This window comes from Delphinapterus leucas, chromosome 11 (assembly GCF_059928025.1).
Source record: "Delphinapterus leucas isolate spDelLeu-1000000601 "Yukka" chromosome 11, BTC_Dleu_Yukka2, whole genome shotgun sequence".
Lineage (NCBI taxonomy): Eukaryota > Metazoa > Chordata > Mammalia > Artiodactyla > Monodontidae > Delphinapterus > Delphinapterus leucas.
In genome coordinates, this window is record NC_143139.1 from 55,551,910 (window position 1) to 55,577,421 (window position 25,512).

Genomic DNA, 25,512 nt, shown 5'->3' on the forward strand with positions numbered 1-25,512 from the left:
ACCCCCTTAACCTCCCAGCTCCAATACCCTACTTCATCCCAAACAACCTGGCAGACACAGTAACTGGTCCCATGTCATGACACGATGGGGATTTTTCTTTAAGAGTCTGAGTGAAACAGTTTGAAACCTTGTTATTTGGTTCCATAGCATTTGGTTATGCAGGTCTCATGCCCTCGTGGCTTCTCCGGTGTTCAAGACCTAAGAGTGGAGGCAGAGAGAGACGGCCACGGCTGAGAGGGCATGGGGGACACAGCAGGTCCCATGCCCCTTCCCTCGAGGCTGGGAGGAGCCCGGCTGCATTTACTGACACTTTGATCGCTCTGTAGGAGGCTTTGCCAATGCCTCGTGCTTTTAAAACCGTGGCAAGAAGTAAGCAGCAGAGTTGGCAGGAGAAAATGTTACAGCCTGAAAGGTGGGACGGATGAGAATCACCGGAGAAGGAGCAAGACGAGGGGGACGAGAAGAACAATAGGATGAGGGGATAAAGGGGGAAGAGAGAAAAATGAAGTCCGGGAGGTCGGAGGTCGGAAAGGAAATTGAAGGGAGGTGGAGCTTTCTGATGCTGATGAGGCTTAAGAATTAGGAAAGATAAGAGTTATAGAAAGTGGAGTGGGATGGTTAGAAAGCCTCAAACAAGGAATCAGCATTAGGAAGGGGCTTTTGAGGCATCGTATGATCCATCTGCCTGTCTTTATAACTGAAGAAAAGAAGAAAGGGAAAAAAAAAAAAGGGAAGAGAGAATCCTTTGTTTCTCTATCGGCAAAACTAGGGGATTGGACCATGATCTATAAAGCCCTTTGCAAAGCTAACAATCTATGAATTTATAAGGCGTATATATTTATATATTTAAGGTTCCTTATTTGGTTAAGATACCTCACTGTGGTCTGCGTAACTTCCATGAAAGTCACTTTGTAGTGGGTGGCGTGAATGTGTTTGATTTTCTCAGGTCTCAAAAAGTCAGGATCATAATGCCCTTCAAAGTTTTAAGTAGCTTATACGGTATGATCATTTAAAAAAAAAAATTGACCAGCCCCCAGGTATGTTCTGGAACTAATACTTGAACTTTTGGGAAAGTAAGAATCTAGGCTAGAGCCAGGTCCTAGAACTTTCTGGCCTTCCTTTGGGTGACTCCTCCGTTTGCTCGTGGTTAAACTCTATGATATCCGTTTCCTTGGTGTCCAGGTTTTCCATTAAATACAGCACATCAGGAGAGACTCGAGAACCAGCCACAATGTTGATTCCTCCGGTCTCTGAGGATGTTTCTGTGTCAGGTAAAGGAACTGGCTCAGGGCTCACGGGATCCGGACTTAGGCCTGCCAGGGAGGTGCGGCTGGACTCCACCAACCTCGGGAGGCTCCACCTTTCTGGGGACTTGTCACTCTCATGAGGGTCCTCCTCAGAGGCAAACTGGAGGAGGTTTCTCTCAGCTTTGGCTGGAACAGTCTGGGAACTGGGGTCCCTAGAAGGTGCCCCTTTCTCTGAGGGGAACGGGACTGACCCCACAGGGTCCTCCTGCTGTGCAGTCCTGCTCGGCTGAACGCCAGTGAAGTCAGAGCTCTGGAGAGAGGCAGTGGAGTCGTGGTGGTCATCCTCTGCCCTGGACACTGCCGCTTCGGCTGCTGTGACCAGTACCTCAGGGACCTGCGGCGTTTTGGTGGGGTAGCCCCTCACACTGGACGGTGGCGTCAGGCTGGCCTGTCGGATGGTGGGCAGCTCTCCCAGGCTGGCGTGCAGCTTGGGGCTCCCCTCTGGGGTGCAGGGGTGCTTCCAGGTGGCTGAGGCATGGTGGGGACTTCTCGAGGGCACGTGCGGCAGGTCCCTGGCTGGGCTGAGGTCACCCGGGGGTAAGAACGTGTCGCTGGCCTGTCTCCTGTAGCTTCTCCTCCTGGGGCTGGAGGTGCGTTCGTGGGTGCTCAGGAACCTCTTGACTCTTCCAATCATGGAGCGGCGATGGCCATGCTTCTCGTAATCCCACAGCCAGTCCTCGCCAGGCAGGTCAGACCCCGACAGCCTGAAACACACAAGGACAAAATGCAGGCAGAGCAGCTTCAGGGGCCTAACTTTGTGTTGGGGCCAGAGGCTCAAAGGTAAGGACTGAGTTTGGTATTTTCACATTACAGATTTTGAAAGGGACGAGGGAGGGGGACTTTAACTGGAGATAATCTAGCAGAGGTTCTCAAACTGTTGGGTCACTGGACCCTTTTAAACTTCTAAAAAATTACTGAGTACCCTGGCGAGATTTGTTTATGTGGTTATAGCTATTGCTATTTACTGTGTGAGAAATGATGACTGAGGAATATGAAAAAGCACAAGAATGTGCAAGCACTCATTCCATTAACTAAGTGATGACATCACTACATAGCCTCTGGAAAATTCTACCGTACCCTCACAAAAGGACAAGAGTGAAAAAGGCAGATAAGTTTCATGTTATTATGAAAATAGTTTTGACCTTAAGGACTTGGGTCTTGGGGTCTTGGTTCTTGGTGATTTCCAGAGGTCCCCAGCCCATATTTTGAGAATCACTGATCTAGAGACTTAGACGTTAAAAAAAAAAAAAGATATAGTATGTGTCCTTTCTCCCTTGTTACAGGTGAACTAAAGTCATGTTTTCCCAGGACCCATATAACCCCCCAAAACAATGGATCACAGCTAAATTCAAGACAGTCCAAACAACAGCTAACATTTACTGACTATGCACCTTCCATGTATTAATTCATTCAATTATCACAGTAATCGTGTATGTTAGTATCATTATTATTCACATTCTGCAGGTGAGGAAACTGAGGCCCTGAGAGATTCATTAAGGCTATGTAGCTAGTGAGGGCTAAACCCAGAAGTCTGGTTCCAGAGCCTTAGTTCTTAATCTCTTCTATATAAAGTCTGCTACGTAGGTGTCAAGAGATGAGGTAGAGCCCGGGGGCAAAATAATGTGTAAAATACAGTCCTTGCCCAGAGGTCATTTGCTGACATTCCTGGTCCATGCTTTGCACTTCTGTACTTGTGGGAAAGAGTACATCCATGAAGGTGGTGTGGACTCGCAATGCACTTGGGCTCCACGGGTGATTAAGTCTGATGGATTTGTTATTGCTAAGAATATCCTGCTGAATTTTTAACATTTGAGACATAAAACAAATAATCCTCCCATTTTTAATCTTCTCCTTCAAGGCTGAAATAAAAGGATAACTGAGAAAACAGTAAGGGATATTGGTTAGTAAGGCAGGCTACTGCCTCAGATTCTGTGGTTATTTGTCTCACATCTCTGTGGATATACAGTCTTAACGAAGTTCCAAGAAAAAATGCTTAAAGCCCTGCCCGTGATCAGGCCAGCCTAGTCCAGTGTTCGCACTGACATCCATGGTGACAAGATGCTTTAACCAGGTGCATTTTATGGGACATAAAGGGAAAACTTGGAACAGCATAATATTGGTGTAACCTGAAAGGGCAAAGTGAGCAGCTAAAGAAAACATTGTTCCTCCATGTTTATGAATAAAAGATGGATGATTGAGATGATTAACTGGCTAAATGTCCTGGGATAGCATTCGATTACAACCTTGTGCTGTTATTCTAAAGCCTCGGCAGTGCCCTTGGCTACCAGATAGCCTTCTGGCCCACCTTCCACTGTTCACGGCTCGGATTCTGTTACATTGACTTGAGAAACGCAGACTCATGCTTCAGCAGCCTTGGTGACGCTGCTTGTTGCATTTCATTAGGTCAGATCTCCAGTCACACTTCAGGAACCCATTTCGTTACGGAGGACACCAGAGCAGTTGGTCACTAAGATTGCTGTGCCGGATGTGCTCTGGGAATCCGAGGTGGAGCTGGCAGTGTCTCTTTATAGGACAGGCCTCTGTCCTCCATTTGGGATCTTCACTTTTTATTTGGGATTTGCCTTCCTTAATTACTCTTTAAGCCACACAACCTTGTGAGAATGACAAAATCTTCTAGGAAAAAAATGTTTGTATTATTGTTACTTCAAAACTTCGTGAACCCTAAGGAAAAAACTTTCTTACTATGCACCGATGTAGTGGATATGTGCACTCAACTGAGGCAAAGGATTAAGGCCTTGGGTCACACACTGGAGAAAAACAAACCAGTTGCAGAGAGCAAACAGGCCAGTGCTCTTGCTGATGTTCTACTGATTCACCCACCGACGTCGGGCAGGACTGCCCACGAGGTCCTATTGCACCTTCCTGCCTCTGAGACTGCCACGAGGTCCTATTGCACCTTCCTGTGGACGCGTGAGATTTATCCACATAGCCAGCTAAATGCATTGAGCATCTGCCATGAACACATTTGTTGCATTAAGTCCTGTATAACATAATTTAGAAGGAGGAAGAAGGCATGCATATAAATAGCTAACTTGGGGGCAAAGTAAGTTGTTGAGCTGGTCTTTGACACTGCAAAGGAAACAGATAAGCAGAGAAGGGACAGAATATTGCAGGTGGAAGAAGTGACTTGAGCAAATTAGACAGCAGGGAACTTCAGGTGTTTGTGAGGAATGGGAAATACTCGGATTAGCGTACAGGATAGTGTCAGGCATAAAACTGGTAGCCTTGGACTGCGTCATGAAGAGTCTTATATACCAGGTAGAGGGATTAGGGCTTTCCCCCAGAGGCAGTGGGCAGCTGTGGGCTGTCTTTGCGAGTGGAGGGCATAACTAGAATTGTGTCGTTTGGTAGTCGTGTCCAAGTGGGAAAAGCTACATGGAAAGCAACACTGTTGAATGTTCTCATCCAGAAATGCTTTGGATAAGAAACATTCTTTTCTTATCCAAAGAAACTTCTTTCTTTTTTTTGGGAACTTTTGGGAACTTTGGGAACTTTTTGGGAACTTTTGGGAACTTACTTTCTTTCTTTTTTTTTAATAAATAAATAAATAAATTTATTTATTAAAAAAAACAAGAAAACGGGGAAAGGCAAAGGAGAGAATCAAGAGACAAGAGACAGGTCTTGGCAGGATGAACATTTTTAAAGGGTTATTAAGAAATAAAGCAAATAAAATGAATATTGATAGGAATGAAACAAAGAGGAAAACGAAAAGAGAGAAGGACTTCCCTGGCGGTCCAGTGGCCAAGACTCTGCTGTTCCACTGCAGGGGGCATGGGCTCAATCCTTGGTCGGGATCCCGCATCCCACATCCCGCATGACGTGTGGCACGGCCAAAAAACAAAAAACAAAAAAAATCAGGGGGCTAGCAACCTGGGGAGAAGGCAGACGTGAGTCCCAGAACCAGCTCTGGAGATTCTGCTTGGCCATGAAAGTTTTTAAAGGGGAAAAAGAGGAGATAATCTCAATGGCTTGGGAACTTTCCACACCATTAGTCAGAAAGACCCATTAGTGGGTCTTTGGAAGAACACTTGGTGGTCTGTGATCTGAGGGGGGCAGTTTTATGAATCTCATGCTGGAGTGATGAAGGAAGTCCTCCAGCTCTTCACGCTATCAAAGTGCAGAAGTGAAACTCCCCAGCGTGACAGACCTAATGACCTTTCTTCCAAATGTTTCTGTGATGGAGGTTTCATTGCCAACACACAAGACCCATCTCCTTTCTCTGGTTCCCAATATGACAGCAGAAACTGAGGTTTGAGGACAAAATGGTTTAAGGCTGAAAACATGCAGAATAGAATACATTAAAGATTATTTATTTCCCAGTTGAAAGGATGTAACTTTTAGGTCCTTTGAGACTTTCTGCGCCTCCTTATTTGATTTTTATTTTATTATATTTTAAAGGGAACTTTATTATTTTTATTTATTTATTTTTGGCTGCGTTGGGTCTTCGTTGCTGCACGTGGGCTTCTCTAGTTGCAGCAAGCAGGGGTTACTCTTTGTTGCGGTGCGCGGGCTTCTCATTGCAGTGGCTTCTCTTGTTGAGGAGCACCGGCTCTAGGCGCGCGGGCTTTAGTAGTTGTGGCACAAGGGCTCAGTAGTTGTGGTGCACAGGCTTAGTTGCTCCATGGCATGTGGGATCTTCCAGGGCCAGGGATTGAACCCGTGTCCCCTGCATTGGCAGGTGGATTCTTAACCACTGCGCCACCAGGGAAGCCCCTTATTTGATTTTTAAAGACCTTTAGTATAGGATTAGTACAATCCTGAGGCCCAAATATAACACCACTTAAAATGCCCCAAAACAATTATAGCAGAAACATTGTATGATAGAATGTAAGCACCCTCATTATATTGCTATATTTTAGAGAAGATCAGCTGAAAAACCTAGGTCTGATGTTCTGGAATTCACTCAGACTGAGATAGGCAGGTAATTAGAGACCGGAGGACGTACATGGAAAGTGCCATGCAGCCATTAGTGTCCAGCAGGTGGAATTTGAGAATTGCCTCTGTGGTGAGGAGAATGATTTATTTCGGGGGCTTGCAGAGCCAGGTTTACCGCTGCCTAGGCTGACCCCAGCTGTATGACCTTCGGAGAGTCACTTAACCTCCCTGTGGCTTAGCATCATACTTGAGTACAACAATACTTACTTTACCTGCTTTGCAAGGGCGTTTGGAAGTTCAAAAGGAATAATATACGTGGAAAAGCTTTGAAAAGTAGACGATATAAAAAGGACTCTGTCAATGACTGGCACACTTTCAGAGATGGTTTCCAAATCATCATCGACTACGCATGGTTAGAGGAAATAATAGTGTCTGTCCGAAGGTCACTCCCTTTTCTCCTTCAAGCATGTCCTTTAAAAATGCTGCTACACCTCGAAGCCGCCACCTAACAATTAACATGTTGGAAGGGATGACTACAACAGTTGTTTATTGATGAGACTAGGGTACTTAGTAGATGGAGGGGAAATATAAGGATGGGAGGAAGCTGGGTTTTTTGAGAGAAAGAAGATAAGGCCAGTCAGGTGGTGGGACTGCCCTGACTTGCCTCCCAATATTGTCTTTTGTGCGATTTGCAGACATTGTCAAATCCTTCAGTAAACGTTATGGCACAATATACATCATCAATGCAGAAAAAGTGAGAATGAGAAAGGTTGTGGCACGTATTGGGCTATTTCTGAAAGGGAGGAGAAGTGTACGTGGCGGGAGAGAGAGTAGATTATGTTAAGCTGGGCAGGCTAGTTGGTTCTAGTTGAGTCTGGAAGGAGGGAGAGCATGCGTTATTTCTACAGGTCAAATCGATGTCAGGATTGGGATGTGTTCTGATTTCAATCTCAAGTGTTAAAGAAAGACCTCCAATTTTCAAGATACCTATTGAGCACCTACAAAACCGTCAGCCCCTCAGTCTCCCTTGCCAATGACTAATGTCTGAGGGCTCCAGCAGCTGTGATTTAATTAAGGCCTCTTGAAAAGATGCTTGGATGCTCAGGGGTGCAGAAGAATACTTGTCACCTCCTGTTACCATAACAAAGAAGAGGCAGGACACAGGACTGCGGAAGATGGCTGTAATGTATTTTTTTCAAAGCAAGCTTTTTGCAAAGGGAACCCCTTCTCATTAGTGTGATCAAGTAACTATAGAGCTTCAAAGACTGAAGAGTAAAACTAGATGATGCTTGTCTTTCCTTCTCTGTGGCCACTTTTAAAGTGGAATTTCGACAATTTAAATTCCAATGATAGGTCATTTTAACAGAACTGAAATGAGGAATTTAGGAAAATGATACTTAATACGGTGAATTGTACTTCTCACATCAGATTTATTGTTTTCAAATTGCTTGCGTACTCAAAGTCAGACAGCTGCCTTGGAGGAAGCCAGTAATTGCCTGAAAATCCGTCGGGGCAGAGGCACATGTACAGGAGCCTTTATTCATGGGCAAAGCAAAATGTACTCTTCAAACCCATTAGAGGCACACACTGTAATTTTTAACCTTCTGCACTACAGAATCACCGTCAAAGCTGTAGCCAGGGATTTATAAAATGAGTAAATAACCCTCATGCTAAGCTGGGAGGGGCGGGCTGAGTGTTGTGAGAAAAATCCAGTGGATAGAACGTTGTATCCACCCAGCAACACTCCCCCCCAAGCCCCTTCCCCCAGCGCCCTGCCCCGCCAGCTAGGAAAGAGTTTCAAGCTGTGGAGCATCAGTGGAGGTTGTTGAGGCCAGAGAGCTGGCCACCACCTACCCGCTGCCTCTCTGTTGCCTCTCTGATAGTTTGGACCAAGGATTATGGCAAATCTGGTTAAAGAACAAGCATATCTAGCCTCACATTACCATTATTCTCACCTGGCCTCCATTGGCTGTCACAAAAAGAAATTGTGGCCCAAAGTTAAAGTCCCCACCTTTCCGTACTCTTGTATCCTATGAGAGTTTTGTTACAAAAGGAAAGTAAGCCATCTATACCTCTCATACCACTTAGAAGGTGAAAACTAAGCACCAGTGGTGACCCCATGCCGGTAAATGAAAGAATCCCTGAGCAAGTTCTAAAATTATGAACTTAATGCACATTCATCTCCTTGGGAGTTTCCATCTCTCCTTTCCCTTCTGGTACATTAAGTGAAAATCAATGTTCCAAGAATACGTTTTTGTTGAAGTTAGTGATTCAGAATTTGAGATATTTTTGGCTGTTTATGGCACAAGCATGCAATAGGGTGTGTGTGTGTTTGTGTGTGTGTGTATATATAATCAGACTATGTTTTTTCTTGTAAAGTTAAAATATTTGAATATAGTTGGCTAAGAAGGGATTACTGAATAAAACATCCATCTAGAAGTATATTTAACCACACTTTAATAAAGCCTTTGCTTGCTTGAAAATGTATTTTGATATATTTGAAGTATTATATCACTAAGAATACTTCTGACTGTACTGTAAAATCCTAAATGCCTTGTGCACATTAAATACATATACGTTTCACTGCAAAAAAATTACTGTATTATTTCTACATATTCTTAGGACCTTGAGAATGAAGATAGATACGTAAAAGTCATTATTTCTGGGTATGTGGTTGTAGTTTCACAGAACCAAATAAATCTTAACTTCCTCAACCCCAACCAGGAGGAACTTTTACAAAAATTTGAATATTACTCCTCTTTGTTAAGTGGATCCTTAATTCACAGACCCATTCCTTAAGATCACTACCAGCGTGAGGAAATTTTGACATATTTGAACCATGGCAGAAAGGCCAATACAGCAGTGTTTTATGAACGGGACTGCAGTCAGCAGTTTAGGTTGCCAGGCTGAGAGCCTGCCTTTAGATTAGCAGGGCAGAGTGAGCCCAGCCCCACGAAGACACCCCTCACGACACACTCAAGTGATCTACTTCATAAGCAGCTGCAGCCTCTCTCCTCCAGAATTTCGAATCCTTTAGCTGTTGTGGATGGATATTTTGTTAGGGTTTTTCCTATGCCTTTAAGGAATTATTGCTGTTTGGATTTCCAAGACAGGATTTAAAGGGAGTTATGAGACTTCAGGTCTTTAATTTCCATGTGTTCCATTCCTCAGAGCCTTAAAAATCTGTGCTAATGGATAATCCCAAGTATTTAAAAAATAATAAGAATTTTGGAGGGAATTCATGATATTATAATGTGAAGACAAGCATTCTACCTCAAGCTAGCTGTGGTAGGCTGGGCCAGGACCTCATTTAAAAAAAATTTATTTTCAGCAATGTTGGCTTGCATTTGAGCATTCTAGGTTTGTTTTGGTTAAGTGAGGTTTATCAAGCATAAGTGTCCACTGTTTCCCAAAGAAGACCTTTTTCATTTTAGGGCTTGTGCATGTTTTCCTGATCTGCAACTTCTGGACAACTCTTCTTCTGGCTGCTTATGAGTGTTTTCTTAATCTTGGTTACTAGTGTCTCCATGGTTAAGCTAATGAAAAGATTCTTTAATTAAAATAGCAGATCAGAAAGCATTCTATATTATGACAAAGAACAAACTAAAGAGCTTCAACTGAAATTATCTCAGGTGTAGTAATGGGAACAGAGTTCAAATAGGAAAGATTCTTTTTCATTGTTCAGTTAATTCATAGGATGGTTTATTAAATGGAGATGGTAGTTTATTACAATAATTAACATGGTTTATTAAATGCTTAAGACAAGTATATCTATGAAAGCATTTCTATTCTGGGTGCTCAGTTCAGATTTTCAACTGGCCTTTTTTCATTCAAAGTGGTCATTCTGAAGCTGATTTTGTCTAATTGAGTGCTTTTTATTTATTTATTTTGGCCACACCATGTGGCACGTGGGATCTTAGTTCCCCCATCAGGGATTGAACCCATGCCAGCTGCAGTGGAAGGACAAAGTCCTAACCACTGGACCACCAGGGAATTCCCTGAAGTTGATTTTTAACATGCCGCATACAAAGATTGGGAGATGGAACTTCAGCATTGGTTTGGTGTTAGAAATGATAAAATGCTGTTTTGAAACAGAAGCTTTTGGTCTTAGATTCAACAGAGAAAGATGGGCTTTGTTAGTTATAACTTCCTTCGGATTAAGACATGATGATGCTTGGATGTGGTGAGAACATTGGTTCCTGCTTCACTAGCTGAACAGGCACCATCTCCCCATCGCCCTTTACAACATCCATCTTCAGCTCCCTCCCTCCAGCTCAGGCTCTGAGGCCTCCTCTCTCCCTGCCGCCCCCCCCCCCATGTCTTCTTTAGGCCCTTCTCTGTCAATTCCTCTGGCTCCTGTGTCTTCCCTCTCCTCCAGGGAGCTCCTTTCACTCTGCCTGTCCTTTTTTGTTCCTTTCTCAGAGCAACAAGAGTTATCAATTTATTTCTTTATTACATCTTGCTTCATCTTATAAAGGATTTGAGGTAGCTTATACAAATAAACACAATGCAATAATATATAAAGTTAGGCTAAGATGATAGAGCTAGAATAAGGAACACTAACAAGATGAGACCAAAAGAAACATGCCAAAAAATCTCACAGACTGACTAAAGGTGGTCTACAACTTGGGTTTTCAGCTTTCAGCAGCCAAAATGAAAAGACCCTCCTCAATTATAAAATTCACAGTCTGTAAGAGAAATAGTGTAAGAGTTACCCAGAAGAGGCAAAACTTTCTTTTTTCCCACAGATGTCTGAGATAAATTTTCCCCCGTAGGACCTCTGATAAAAGGGATGCTAAGTCATACAGTGGACAGAACTACAGTAAATACTACAGGGAGTCTTAATGGGTCTGTCCAGACAAGACCAGGGCATAACGGTAAAGTGAAATTCAGTAGAGATGGTTAAAGTAATTCCAAGGATTGGTGGTAGGGTGGGGAGGGCAGGTTCCTCTTTCCCTCTAAACATGCTTGAGGTGTTCCCATCCTAAAATGTTATAAAACAAATAAAAAATATGACATTACCCTTGACTCTGTCTCATTGGATACTGTCTGGTCTATTTCTTCCCCCCAGTCCAGACTTCTCAAAAAAATAGTACATGGATGGTTAATGAGTTAAGGAATTATTGTGACTTTTTGGTCTTTTTTTTAGGCATGAAAATGGTATTGTGCTTATATTTGCTTCACAATGGTTCAGTGGTGGGTACTGTAAAGGTGGGTGGGAAGATGGGTGACACCAGGTTGGCCATGACTTGATAGTTGAAAGTGGGTGATGGCTACGTGAGGTTCATTATAGTTTGTCCTCTACTTCTGTATATATTTGAATTTTTCCATTATAAAATTATTTTGAAAACAGTTTTCGTTGGCAATCTTGATCTCCTTGCCTCCCAATTTAGCTTCTGCTCAGCACTCTCACTTAAGTCTCCAATGACCTTAAAATGCAAACTCCTATGGTGTTTTACAGACTTTATGTTGAAACTTCCACCCTCGGTCTCTATGATAGGGCATTCTCTGGGTTATTCTCCTGCACCTGTAGTGATCATTCCTGCTCTCTCTCAAGGACTCCTTTTCCTCTGACCACCCTTTAAGTGACAGTGTTCTACCCTTTGTATTCTGTCCTACTCACTTGACACGGTTCCTGGGTGCTCCCACCCACTCTTTTTTTTGCGGTACGCGGGCCTCTCACTGTCGTGGCCTCTCCCGTTGCGGAGCACAGGCTCCAGACGCGCAGGCTCAGCGGCCATGGCTCACGGGCCCAGCCGCTCCGCGGCATGTGGGATCCTCCCGGACCGGGGCACGAACCCATGTCCCCTGCATCGGCAGGCGGACTCTCAACCACTGCACCACCAGCGAAGCCCGCACCCACTCTTTAGGTTGTAACACACCCATGTACTGATAGCAGTCAAATGCATCCCCCTGCCTAGACTTTGTCTCTGTGCACCCTGCCCGCTGGCCAGCTCCATGTGAATTGCCCACAGATGGCTCAAAGGCAACCCACGCAAAAGGAAGCTCATCATCTTTCCCTTTCAGCAGCTCCTCCTTGCTACTCTCTATCATCCTTGGTTCATTACCAACCACCCCGTCATACTTCACTCCTTCTCCTTTCTCGAATCTGTCCCTTCTGCCATCTCCACTGTCCGCATCCCTGGAAGCGCCACCCTAGTCTGGTCCTTATCCTCTCCCGTCTAAACTATACTAACAGCCTGCTCACTGGCTCTCTGGCTCTGATCTTATCCCCAGGCATCCATCTTTCAGCCAGCTGCTAGGACAACCTGCCTAAAACACAAATGTGACCATGTCATTTAATAGCTTTGGAAAAAGGCTGAAACTCTTTACTCAGGCTGTAAAGTCCTCCATAATCCCCCCTTAACTCCCCCTCCAGATTCATTTCTTGGCTTTTCTGCTTGCATATCAAATTGTTACTCTAATAGAAGCACAGAGTAGAAAGACAGTTGCCAGGGGCTAGGAGGTTGGGGGAAATAGGGAGAAAATAGGTAAAAAGGTACAAACTTTCAGCTATAAGATGAATAGGGTTTGAGAAACTAATTAAAACATGGTGATTATAGTTGATAACACTATTGCATAATTGGAATTTGCTAAAAGAGAACTTAAATGTTCTCACCAAAAAAAAAAAAAAAGATAAATATGTAAGGTGATGGATGTGTTAATTAACTAGATGGGGGAATCCTTTCACAATGTATACATATATCAAATCACCACAATGTGTACTTTAATTATCTTATAATTTTATATGTCAACTATACCTCAAAAAAGCTGAAAATTTTAAAAATTGTCACTTTGAATACACTATCATTCCTTTCTGTCTTTGCTCATATGGCCTGGAATGTACCTTCTGCTGAATCCCCTCACTCTTGTGTGCTAGCTCTAAATTCATTCTTTTTTTTTTTTTTTTTTTGAGGTACGCGGGCCTCTTACTGCTGTGGCCTCTCCCGTCGCGGAGCACAGGCTCCGGACGTGCAGGCTCAGCGGCCATGGCTCACGGGCCCAGCCGCTCCGCGGCATGCGGTATCTTCCCGGACCGGGGCAGGAACCCGTGTCCCCTGCATCGACAGGTGGACTGTCAACCACTGCGCCACCAGGGAAGCCCCTAAATTCATTCTTAAAGATGCACATTAGACTCCCCAACTCTAAGGGCCTTCTTTGATTCACCAGACCCTGTGAAGTGTACCTTCACTGTGTTCCCATAAGACTCTCAGCGTTTCTCTATTGCTGCATTTACCACATTGTATTGTGACTTGTCTCCTCATTATGTCTGTGAGCTTAAAAGGTGTGTTTTTTTGTTTTTGCCTGTCTGTAGCATCTGGCATAGAACCTACCACATACTAGGCCCTAAAAGAAAATATTGCCTGAATAAATGAATGAGTACATTCCACATGTGAAGATACAAGGAAAAACGTGATAATTTAAATTTGCACTTGAGATAAAAATGAGAGGGGGGAATTACTTTGTTTCAGTAATGTATATTTGGTAAATGTGTAGAAAATAGGGCAATATTTTGGCCATGTTACTGAATATAGAGAACAAAGGAATTGTCTCCAAGGAATTCCCTTTTTATATGGAAATGAGTAGTGTGCTGAATGTGAAAGAATGTAGGAGGCAGCGTAATTTCTCAGGTTGCCCTTGGATAGTACTTTTGCTCAGTTATTGAAGGGCATTGCCTCGATTTTGGAATTTCTGGGTCATGGGAATTGTGATTACAAACCTGAAACATTGATATGAAAAGATGAGGCAAATCTGATTTCTGAATTAAATATGCTGGGAACATATGTCCTAAATAGAATAAGAAAATAAAAAAACTCATCCAGGAAAGGATTTTTCATGTGCATCAAGCAGCAAACGCGGAAATGTTTGCATCCATACCATGTTGACACCTAGTCTTCATCCTAATGCAAAGAACTCATTGGCTCAGTCATCATCAACCACGTGTGCTACAGTAATCCTTACTTCTACCTTCCCTTTTCCCTGAGCCTCTTTCAGATTGTTTACTTGGTATTGATGTTGTATTTGAGTGAACAATTCAATGCTTAGGGAATTAGCTTTTAAGATTTTAAAGGACATCTATTGTTTCTGCCAGCCCAGAAAACCATTCACCCTTCTCCTGGTAATAGCACCGTGATTTTTCTTAAGGTATCATTTACTCCGTATGGCTGGTTGGGGCTGACCACACTCCTTGGTCCAAAGATGGATGCACGAACCAACCTTAGCTAATTAAAATATTGTGTCTTCCTGTTGATAGTTATTGGTTCAGGAATGGGCATGTTAGCCAAGCCCAGCCAATCATAATAAATCCAGTACTTTAGTTTTAAGAGTTAGAAAGGAGGTGTGCTCTTTCCATAGGATTTGCTGAGAAGATGGGTTGGACATCTGGAGCTGCTGGCTGCCATCTTGCCTTTCTGCTGTCAGGAGGGGAGAGCCTCCTGAAACCTGAGCCAGTGGAGAGAAAAGTAGAACTGAGGGACAGGGAGGGCAATGCGGGTCTTGGGGACATATCTGAGCCTCTGGATCCAGTCACACCCAAAGCTAGACTACTTTCTGAATGTGACCCAAGAAACCCCTTGTTGCTTAAGTTAGTTTAAGTTGGTTTTCTGTCATAGGCAACCAGAAACATCTTGTCTAATAGCACAATCATTGAAAGAATCGACACTAATGGATCAAAGAGGGCATTCCTGTGAATGCTGGCTTCCAAAAGCCTGAATTCCTGCAGTGACCTTTCCTGGACTGTGAGGCTCTCCTTTAGGGTCCTCATTCATGCAGAAAGTCAAGATCAAGTGAGCTTTTGCCTAGTTGTTTCTTTGATCAATTGGTTCTAGCAGAGTCCAGTTAAACGTCTCAGAAAAGCCTCCCCTAATAGACCCTGGCCTTTGCCTGTGCCTGGTCCATCCTGCTAGTAAATAGGCCATCTTAACTACAGGATTCTCTCTGACAACTGGTAACTTTTTGCTCCATTCTTTTTTTTTTTTTAAAGTAGGTGATGAGTCTTTATTTATTTTTAAAAATCATAGACCTGTTTATTTTCACTAACATTTTGTGACTCTAGACCTAGAACATTTACTTCTTTTTTAAAAATTAATTAATTTATTTATTTTGGCTGCGTTGGGTCTTCGTTGCAGCGCGCGGGCTTTTCATTGCAGTGGCTTCTCTTGTTGCAGAGTACGGGCTCTAGGCGTGCAGGCTTCAGTAGTTGTGGCATGCAGGCTCAGGAGTTGTGGCTCGTGGGCTCTAGAGCTCAGGCTCAGTAGTTGTGGCACACAGGCTTAGTTGCTCCGCAACATGTGGGATCTTTCCGGACCGGGGCTAGAACCCGTGTCCCCTACATTAGCAGGAGGATTCTTAACCACTGGCCCACCAGGGAAGTCCCTTTTGCTCCATTCTTAAAACACCCTACCTCCTGGTTTCCTCTCAAGCATTTTATTTTCTTTCCCAAATTTCCAAGGTTAGTTTAATATGAAAAATAGCTTAGATTTGTTTAACCTTTCTGTGCCTCAGTTTGACATCCACAAATAAGAAATCTGTACTAGTTGATAATAATGCTGTACATTTATATCTAGAGTGTTTTTATGCTTACCATCTAGTTTAATCTTCCCAGTAATCATTTGGGTTATATATTTTCTCCAAGGTCTTGTAAATTCCTAATGCTATGTTTCTGTATTTAGAAATAGGAGAAATACGTATTTTAATTCTTTCTAAAGCACATGGACACTTGCAAAGGAATGTAAAATTATGATGATTAGGATGAATATGTAGATCAAGATAAAAATCTTGAGGATCAAAATAAATTATCATTTTAACCATCATGCAAAAACAATTCAATGGACATTAGAAATGGAGAACAAGTGGTACTTGCAGTCCAAATAGAGTCATTACGATGATTCCCCGGCCCTATCAATGGTGCTGGTCTCTTTTCTTTTACAAGGCAGATCTTCAGATACTTTGCATTAATTAATGACAGGAGTGGAGAGGAAGTTTAAAGCTTACTCAGTGATCTAAAAGCAAACTCACAGAAAAACCTCTTCTATTAATTTTCAAAATTGAGAAGGTTGCCAGATATCCATGAAACTGCCACTGCAGAATATATTGGGTTGGTCAAAAAGTTCCTTTGTTTTTTAAGTAAAAATAAAAGACACATTTTTCATTTTCACCAAGATCTTTATTGGACAACATATTCACCCTTTTATTCCTTTACCTTCTGCCATTTTTCACGTAACTTCATAATTCCATCTTCCCCAAACTTTTTATCTTTTTGAGCATAGAACTGTTCCGGGTGCCTTTTACAGTCTTCCAGGGAATTGAAATTTTTTCCATTAAGAGAATTTTGTAAAGACCAAAATAAATGGAAATCCGAAGGTACAATGTCTGGTGAATACAGTGGATGAATCAGAACTTCCCAGCCCAGCTGTAACAGTTTTTGCCTGGTCATCAAAGAAACATGTGGTCTTGCATTATCCTGATGGAAGATTATACGTTTTCTGTTGACTAATTCCTGATGCTTTTTGTCGAGTGCCACTTTCAGTTGGTCTAACTGGGAGCAGTACTTGTTGAAATTAATCATTTGGTTTTCCAGAAGGAGCTCATAATAGAGGGCTCCCTCCCAATCCCACCATATACACAGCATCACCTTCTTTGGATGAAGACCGGCCTTTGGTGTGGTTGTTTGTGGTTCATTTCACCTGCCCCACGATGTCTTCTGTTCCACATTATTGTACAGTATCCATTTTTTTTCATTGCCCGTCACGATTTGTTTTAAAAATGGAACATTTTCGTTACATTTAAGTAGAGAATTGCACACGGAAATACGGTCAAGAGGTTTTTTTCGCTTAACTTATGTGGGACCCAAACATCAAAGCGATTAACAACCAAGCTGGTGCAAATGATTTTCAACGCTTGATTTGGATATTTTGAGTATGTGGACTATCTCCCGCGTGGTATAACATTGATTGCTCTCAGTTAGTGTCTCGATTTGATTGCTATCAACTTCAACTGGTTTACCCGACTGTGGAGCATCGTCCAGCGAGAAATCTCCAGCACGAAACTTCGCAAACCACTTTTGACACGTTTGATCAGTCACAGCACCTTCTCCATACACTGCACAAATCTTTTTTTTGCATTTCAGTTACGTTTTTGCCTTTCTTGAAATAATAAAGCATAATATGCCGAAAATGCTGCTTTTTTCCTTCCATCTTCAATATTAAAATGGCTACACAAAATTTCACCAATTTCGGTAAGTATTTTTTAAATGCACACTGATATGACAGCTGTCACAATACAACCTAACAAAATTGTTTTGAATGAGGACTAAAGACAACTAAGCGCTACTAGAGCCATCTTACGGAAAAAACCGAACGAACGTTTTTGCCAACCCAATATTACAAAAGGCTGAGAAGTGCACAGCAGGAAATTACTGTTTATGGAGACTGAGCAGTCTGCTGGGGTAGGGATGAGTACCTTGGTCTGGAGGAGGTCCTGGACAGGGGGGCCCAGGCTTAGCAGGCATCTAGAAGCCGAAGCAAGGAGTAGGCAACCTTCACCAAGCTGTGCTTTGAGGGCAGCAAGGTGAGCGTCCTGGCTCCTGCGTCATCTCATTATTTGCCATAATTCCTGAGATTCCACTTTCAGTCATCTTTTTCTTTGGGTCTTGAAGAGGTTTCAGCCTCAGAGGTTATTTTGGAGGAGCACCCCAAACCATTATTTTTGAGGATTAGGAGACATTGAGCTAAAAATAAAGCCTTATAGGGATAGGATTGAAGCTAGATATTCTCATACTAGTATTAAAAACAAGACAACAGGCCCAAAATAGAGTCACTTATGCTAAGCCCCATGTCACCAAACGGAGACATGGTTTCGGTTCTTCCAGAACTGGAATCTTAAACCAATCAATCAGGATTTGCCTGATCAGCACTGCTTAGGTAGTCTGCCTTCTAGACCCCTGCCATCTCCTATAGGAAAGTGACCTTGTAATAACCAACCCACTTTTTTGCCTGGTGTAACAGCCTTTTTCCTGCCCCCTTCTGCCTACACAAGTCTTTCACTTGTATGGCCCCTTGAAGCTCCTTTCTCTTTGCTAGATTGGATGCTGCCCAATTCATGAATTGTTGAGTAAAGCAGTAAGATCTTTAAAATTTACTCAGTTGAATTTTGTTTTTTAACAGTAGAGAAAGAGGAGGGCTGAACTGTATTGGGGGAAGAGAAAGAAGGTCACAGGTGGCAACTTTAGACACGATCTCACTTCACAAACCTGCTTAGAACTGACTTCAGGGAAAAACGAACCATAGTTTTGCCAAAAAGTTATAAGAAAAACTCCGTAGAAGTTTTTCTTTTTTCTGTAATTTTTTGGAGGGGCTCTTTTTACTTTTCTAAATTTGTCCATACTCTTCTCTTTAAGTTACTTGGAAACTGTAGCGCCTGCCTTCAGCAAATATACTTAAACTTCCCCACATTCACACGTTTCTCCAAAATCAGATACATTATCAGATTTAATAAAATTATTCAAGAACTGTGTATGATTTACTGCAGGCCTCAGCCCCTTTATTTAAAGCTCATAGTACATAGGGACAGATTGTTATGTTAAAACAACTGAACAGACACTGGCTTGTATACTAAACAAGGCAGTTTGATCAAAATATAATCTTAGAGAACAGTTTTGATAAAATTTATCTTAAGGCTTGCTTGTCTCAGAATAGTCTAACACAGTGCCTACACATGGTATATACTCAACAAATACTTGTTAAGATGCATTTCATTATGATAGTCATAATTAAATAATAAACAACTGTATAATTAAAATAGTAAACTACTCTTCAAGTTGGAAGGAAAGACAGAGGATAGTTTCACAACTACTGGAAAATTTGCTGTGGTATAAAAGCAAGGTGCAATGCAAATTACCTCAAAACACACATACACACACACCATATTTAAATCAGAAACTACAGTCTCTTTAATTTCTCACTCTCTTGGACATATTAATTATGTCTGAAAATTTGAAAAGGCTACCATTGTAAGATACTAATAATTGAGAGTTCTTATGAAAGTAACTTCAGGACCACATCACAAAAAGATCAGAACAGTGACTTCTCTTCTAAATATTGATGATTTTTTAAAATGCGCTTACCCCATTTCGACTGTTGACCCCAGAAATGAGGGTATGCAGTAGTCAGCAGCTGCCAGTGTATACGGTGGTCGAGCAGCAGAATCGTCCCAGTAAATGTCCTTCTTCATTTTGGGTAAGCTCATGTGCATTTCATCCACGGCTAAAAGGGAGACCTAAAATCATTATTATAGTGTTAGAATAATTCAGATGTGAATTGTATTTATAAAGAAAGAATAAGTTTAGTGGGTGCTGGGGTTTGGAATGGGATAGAGCACAGTGTGAATGAGTGAATATACAAATGTCTCTAGTTCATATTTGCTTCAACCAGTGCTGCTACAGAGAGTTATACATGTCGTTCACTGCATAAGAGCACTTGGCAATGGGGATAAGTGGAGCCATAAAACTGCCCAGACTAGATTCATCAAGCCGCATACCCCAGAGTGGAGTGCATCTTATCTGGAGGCAGGAGAGACACCTTTTTCTTCTTTGCTCAAAGTTTTCTAATTGTCTAGTGGCTCTCCTGACAGCAACCACATAACCCCAGATATTGCAGGAAGCCGAAGATTTCAATATCCCATTTCATTGATTCCATAAACATATTTATACTTGATATCATTTCTTATGTGCCCTGAATTTTTGTTTGTTTGTTTAGAAAAATATATCAACAAGCCTATACTGTTCAGGGTTATAGTGGTCTTCTCCTTTTGACTTTGACAAACTGATGCATGAATAAATTATTAATCCTCTGGAAATCTAATTTTTACAAAGAGTGAGTGGTGTAGGCATTACACTTCCTCCTCAACAGGCTGACAATGTGATTGTTAGAGCTCAATACAGAGGTCGTGACCTGCCAGTTGACCTGTGAGCTGGACAAGAGTAATCAGAGGCTCCTCTCCCCTGTCCTTGGAATGTACATTCTGCCCACTGTTCCCACAGTGGGAGCTGTTTCAAGGACACAACCTTGAGAGAGTAATGTGCTGTTGAGACCATCTGGACTGAATACATGACTGAACCCCAGTAAGGCCTCTATATCAAATTTAAGGATTCTGGCAGGTAGGTGTGGAGGTCTACTCATCTTGTATCCACTGAAGACAAGCCTCTTAATTAAGTTCCTAGCTTGTTAAACCTGCCATCTACCAATCTGCCATCTACCAATCTGGAGCGGTCTGCCTTGCCCTCTGCGTACTGGGGCCAGTTTGTGAACCAACAGCAAAATGTTTTAACTTGTGTAAAAACTGAGTAAGGGCTTGAAACAGATGAGCAAGTTGAAGCCCTTTTCTCAGCCTGTAGTTCTCAGGGAAGAGAATGGGTTGAGGAGTCTTGCCTAAAAGCAAAATTCTCTCATGCTGCGTCTTCATGAAAAATCTCTCTGAAATAGTGCTTCAGGGTAAAGGCTCTGGGGTCCATTTGGTGTGATTGAGGGAGATTTGAGACACAGGCTGGTGTGACCCATGTTTCCAGTGTCCAACTGCTGGACATCTGACTGCAGGGACCTACATGATGTGAGTTGGGAACTGTGTGGCTGCCACTTTATGTCATTGTTAATTTTTTAAGGTGGCAATAGGAAACAGATTAAAGAATGAATTAAAATATTGATCTGTACTGAGATGGAAGTGGCTATATAAAGTTAGTAAAGAAACCTACAAAGAAAACTGGCTTGAAATTGTATTTAAAAGGGACTAAACTGGGCTTCCCTGGTGGCGCAGTTGGTGAGAGTCCGCCTGCCAATGCAGGGGACATGGGTTCATGCCCCGGTCCGGGAAGATCCCACATGCCGTGGAGCAGCTAGGCCCGTGAGCCATGGCCGCTGAGCCTGCGTGTCCGGAGCCTGTGCTCCGCAACAGGAGAGGCCACAACAGTGAGAGGCCCGCGTACCGCAAAAAAAAAAAAAAAAAAGGGACTAAATTTTACTGGAACTGAGATCCAGGACCCGTGACCTCGAAACAACATACTGAATAGCCAAACCTCTTTCGTTTGTGGCTAAAGCACTCAAGTTCAGGGGCCGGCGTTCAGAGTCTGTTTAGATTATTAATGTTCGTAAAAGAAAGAAAAACTCCTCTAACCTGCAGATTTCTGTCAATGCACCAGTTAGTTTCAAAATCATCATCATCTTCTCCAAAAGGGTTGATAAGTTGCTCAGCTACCTGCAATTGAGAACGTAGAATAAGTCCGCCGTGATGCTGTGAAGACTAAGAGCGAAGGTTGAAGAGGATTCCGGTTTCACCCTCTGCTTCCTTGGGTCGCCTTTCATAATAGGAAGCCTAGAGCAGAGTGGGTTGTTCTGCAGATGCAGATATTTATCAGCCAGTGAGAATGGACTCAGAGCGTGAGTCATGCACCTGCAGAGTCTGCTCTCCACAGACTCTGTCTATTCAGCTGGTGACAATGCAGGCCCCAACTAGGAGAAGCCACGGGCTGTTTAGGAGCCAAATGACTGATTCTCAGGTACAAATCAGCCAGCAAATATCAAAAAAGCATTGTGATAGGCACTGTGCTGGGCACTTTGAAGGGTACGTAGCCTGTGCTCTGAAAGAATTTACAAAGGGCCAGGTGATGAGATAAAATGTAAATGTGGGCAAGGTTAAACAGTAAAGAAAGACTTCACAAAATAATACAAGGAGATTTCATAATTATTGGACATAACTGCTAAATGAATGAGTCACAGAGCTAGTAAGTCATAAAGCTGGAAATTTTCTTACTTAGTTTTACCTTAAAGGATTTATGGCTATCTAGTAAGTTACTTTGAAGTTAAGTAACTTCTTATCATATATCTTCTAACAGTTGGTAAGTATTAGGTGTTCTTACCATGTTCCTGAACTGAATAGCTTTCTTGATGAGAGATTTATATGCCAAATATGTCTCACCTGTTAGTCTCTATTTTCATTAATTCCCTTTGATTTTTATTACCTGGACACGTGTGTGTGTGTGTGTGTGTGTGTGTGTGTGTGTGTGTGTGGTTTTACATTGGGCCTAGATGTAAAAAACTTACAAGTGTATAAAACAAAAGCGCCATTGATTAGTTGAGTTCCTAGATTCTGAGACTATTTGGTAGAAAATCTACCTACGTTTTTTTTAGGATTTAAGTCTAACCACTACATCAAAATCACCTGGAGAGCTTTTAAAGAAAATTGATGGCTGGGTCCGCACCCCACCACCCCCCAAGATTCTGATGTAATGGGTGTGAGGTTGAGCCCAGGCATCATTATTGAGTAGAGCTCCCAGGAGTTTTTGATGTGTGGCCATTGTTGACAACCACTGACTTAGAGAAGGACATCCCTTTGTTCTAAGGGACAGCCTGTGGCAGGGCCCATGCCCCTGGATCACTCACAGCAATATCCATTGTCAGAGTCCTTCATTGCAAGTTCCAAGGGGCTGTCTACCTTTCTTGTCTGGGGTTTTCCTTAAATTAAATGGGCCACTGGATGGGTCCTGAAAATATTTTTGTTACATCCAGAATTTCACTTTTATGGGATCCATCCTGCATATAGTATTAGAGTCTACATTTAACTACAAAAATGATATCCATGTTTCTGAATTGACTATGTCACAAAAGTATCCTTTACTCACTTGGAGGCTCCATTTCCAGCAAACAACTGAGTAATACACCATTCATAAGATTAAGATGGGTTTTCACACTTTGAAAAGATTTATAAATATTAGAATTGTCAAGACAAAACTGTTTAGAAACTGAGATCCAGTCCACTGGGTGGGAAAACTCCCTTCTCTTAGGGTTACCTGTCTCTTAATAGGGCTAAGATTGTCTTTTCATATTTTGCCTTCAAAATATTTTATAAAGGAAAAGACTGTTAATATTTTAGAGAGTACTTCAGAAGGCAGGAACTGCTGGCTCTTCCTTCCAGGCTGGCCAAACATCTCATGTGGACACAAAGTGAAAAATAAAAAGCTCAGCACAACTCAGGGGAAAGGACAATAGAAGACCAGAGTGATTGAGTGTTTGGGCCAATTGTGGTGAGTTTGTGTTTATAGAAGTAGAGTCTACTTTTTTCTCTAATGGGAAATGAGAGCTATTAGTTTCTATTACTCTTTCTCTGTCTTAAATGGGTAAAAATAATTGAGTCACTGTCATCTGGTTAAAACTGTTTTTGCCATTTGTAAAGGAAATGCCTTTACTCTTTGGAGGATAACTTGAAGTGCCAACATATTTATTTTTCCTGGTTAAAATTCAAACCAATGAAAGTAAAAGCATCTGCAGAGAAAATGCTTCCACAACCTGGAAGGCCTCGACGATGCATTGTGGCAGTTTGGAAGGTCAAACATTTGAAATTCTATTTTATTAAAATTATCTTCAAACTGTCTTTAGAATTCAGTTAACTTAATGAAGCCATTGTCTTTTATCTTTTTCTGTCACGTACAAAAGAGATGGAAGAATCAGGCCTCTGACACTTTTACATACATCTGGGGTTGGGGGAAGATGGTAGTGGGAGCAAATAAAATTCTACACTGATGATTGGACTAGTTGTTTTCACTGCTCTGACCTGTTTTTAATTTCCTGGCAAACCAAATACTGTCATTAATCCTGGGGTTTCTGGTTTTGATTCCGATGAATTCCTTTGAGTCTCAGTTCTGGTTTTGAAAATGGAATGCATTTAATGTCATGGCACAGCTAGTGGGATTTCAGGGGATAGAAGCTATCTATCTACAGAGTTGAGCAGAACCAAGATAATAATATAATATTAATGCTTAAGTCTGAGATAAAGGCTTCTTATTTACTCTCTTTTACTCTGCTTAGTTGCTTGTTGTGGTATAAAGTATCGATGCAGGTACACTTATTACTTTAATTACATTATTGTAATCCTAATGCGAGCACACAAAGACTTAAAACAATCAGTGGCCATAAAAGAGTAGCGTCTGCATAAATGAGCTGCTTCAGACCCCTACAGTACAGTACTCACCACATCCCTGCCACTTTAATGCCCAGTTGAAAAGTAATAACATCTCCGAGCTATTAAGTGTTAAATCTACCTTTGACTCACTCATGAATGAGTGATTCAGTAAGGGATCAGTGTGCAGAGTCTGGAACATGACAGAGATTACAGAGCAGGTCTCAGGCACTAAGACTGTTGGCTACCTTGAGCCATCCTGCATAGAAGAAGAATTGTAGGAGAGTAAAGATCGGAATGTAAAGATCTAAGTCATGCCCTGAGTAGCCTTTGGTGGGATCCAAAAACTGGCGTCCAATCAGGCACGCAAAGAAGAAGGTGTAGACAGCTAGCGTGACAACCTGAAACAGAGAGAAACCCGAGTGAGAGCACAGCGCTGGCTGCCCGAGAGAGACAGCATGCCAAAGTGGGCAAGTAGAAAGAAAAATCACGTGCCAAGGATTTGATACCTGGGTGTAGACCAGCGGAATCCCAACCCAGTCATAACCAAATAAGAGGCTGCACCAGGAGCGAAATCGGTTCATTTCCTAAGCCAGAAACAAATTAAACACGATTTACTAAGGTGATGGGTGTGGTAATAAATATTTACTGGGATTCAGAATATGGCCATGACTTTTAGGAATACACCTGTAAAATGATGAGAGAGACTTTGAAAGGCTAGAAATTGGTTCTGAAATCCACTCCAAAAGGAAAATTTTGAAAATGACAAGCTATCAACATAATTCAACAATGTGCAAAAGGAATTGAGTACAGTTGGACATTTTAAAAAATATTAAGATAAATCAGGACTGTATAGAAATATCCCCTACTCTGTTGAATTCATAATTTCCAACATATATATTGGCCCCAAGTGGTGGTAGGAAGGCAGTGGTTAATATTTTAAATAAATCATTTCTAAATTATGTGGAGAGCAGATTATTTTTTGTTTCCTCGATTGCTTTTGAAAACATGCTTACTGTAGATCTTAGAAAAAAGAACTAAATACATCCTAAACCGTTCCCCCAACAAATGAAGACTTTAGAATGCTTCTATTGACAGAAAATCTATCCCTGTTTAAAGCAGGAAGGACTGGGATCCATTGATTTCTTTTTTCTCTATTGAACACAAGTTATTATTTAAGTCTGGGAGAAAGAGTATACGTTAAATTGGGAGCTATTTTTAAATCATTCACTCCTTTTAGCCTAATCGAGGCAGGAGACTGTCATGACACAAATCTCTCTAGCCCTTCTATAAATTCGTTTCTCAAATGAATTCAGGATTATTTCATTTAATGAAAACATGGTTTTGTTTCCTGGAGCATCTGGAA

At 42.0% G+C, this 25,512-nt stretch overlaps 2 protein-coding genes across 4 annotated transcripts in view; one reads left to right on the forward strand and one right to left on the reverse strand.

Annotated features, from left to right (window-relative positions):
• Window positions 1-25,512, forward strand: part of RAB3IP (RAB3A interacting protein) — a 190,231-nt gene that overhangs the window by 37,841 nt on the left and 126,878 nt on the right. The gene's annotated exons all lie outside the window — the stretch shown is intronic.
• Window positions 252-24,730, reverse strand: LOC111173752 (bestrophin-3). Its single transcript, XM_089920062.1, has 5 exons — window positions 24,656-24,730; window positions 24,395-24,547; window positions 21,369-21,449; window positions 19,327-19,478; window positions 252-2,080 (listed from the first exon to the last, which is right to left on the reverse strand). Exons 1-5 carry the CDS (start codon window positions 24,728-24,730, stop codon window positions 1,087-1,089), a joined length of 1,455 nt encoding a protein of 484 aa, XP_089776188.1. The 3' UTR covers window positions 252-1,086.

What these genes read in the sequence shown, in the direction of transcription:
- LOC111173752 (XM_089920062.1), bottom strand. Translation starts at nt 24,730, where the DNA reads ATGAACCGATTTCGCTCCTGGTGCAGCCTCTTATTTGGTTATGACTGG. An exon ending in TTCCGCTGGTCTACACCCAG is followed by an intron (nt 24,548 to 24,655) that starts GTATCAAATCCT and finishes TCTCTGTTTCAG; the next exon opens with GTTGTCACGCTAGCTGTCTA. An exon ending in GCATTGACAGAAATCTGCAG is followed by an intron (nt 19,479 to 21,368) that starts GTTAGAGGAGTT and finishes TAATGATTTTAG; the next exon opens with GTCTCCCTTTTAGCCGTGGA.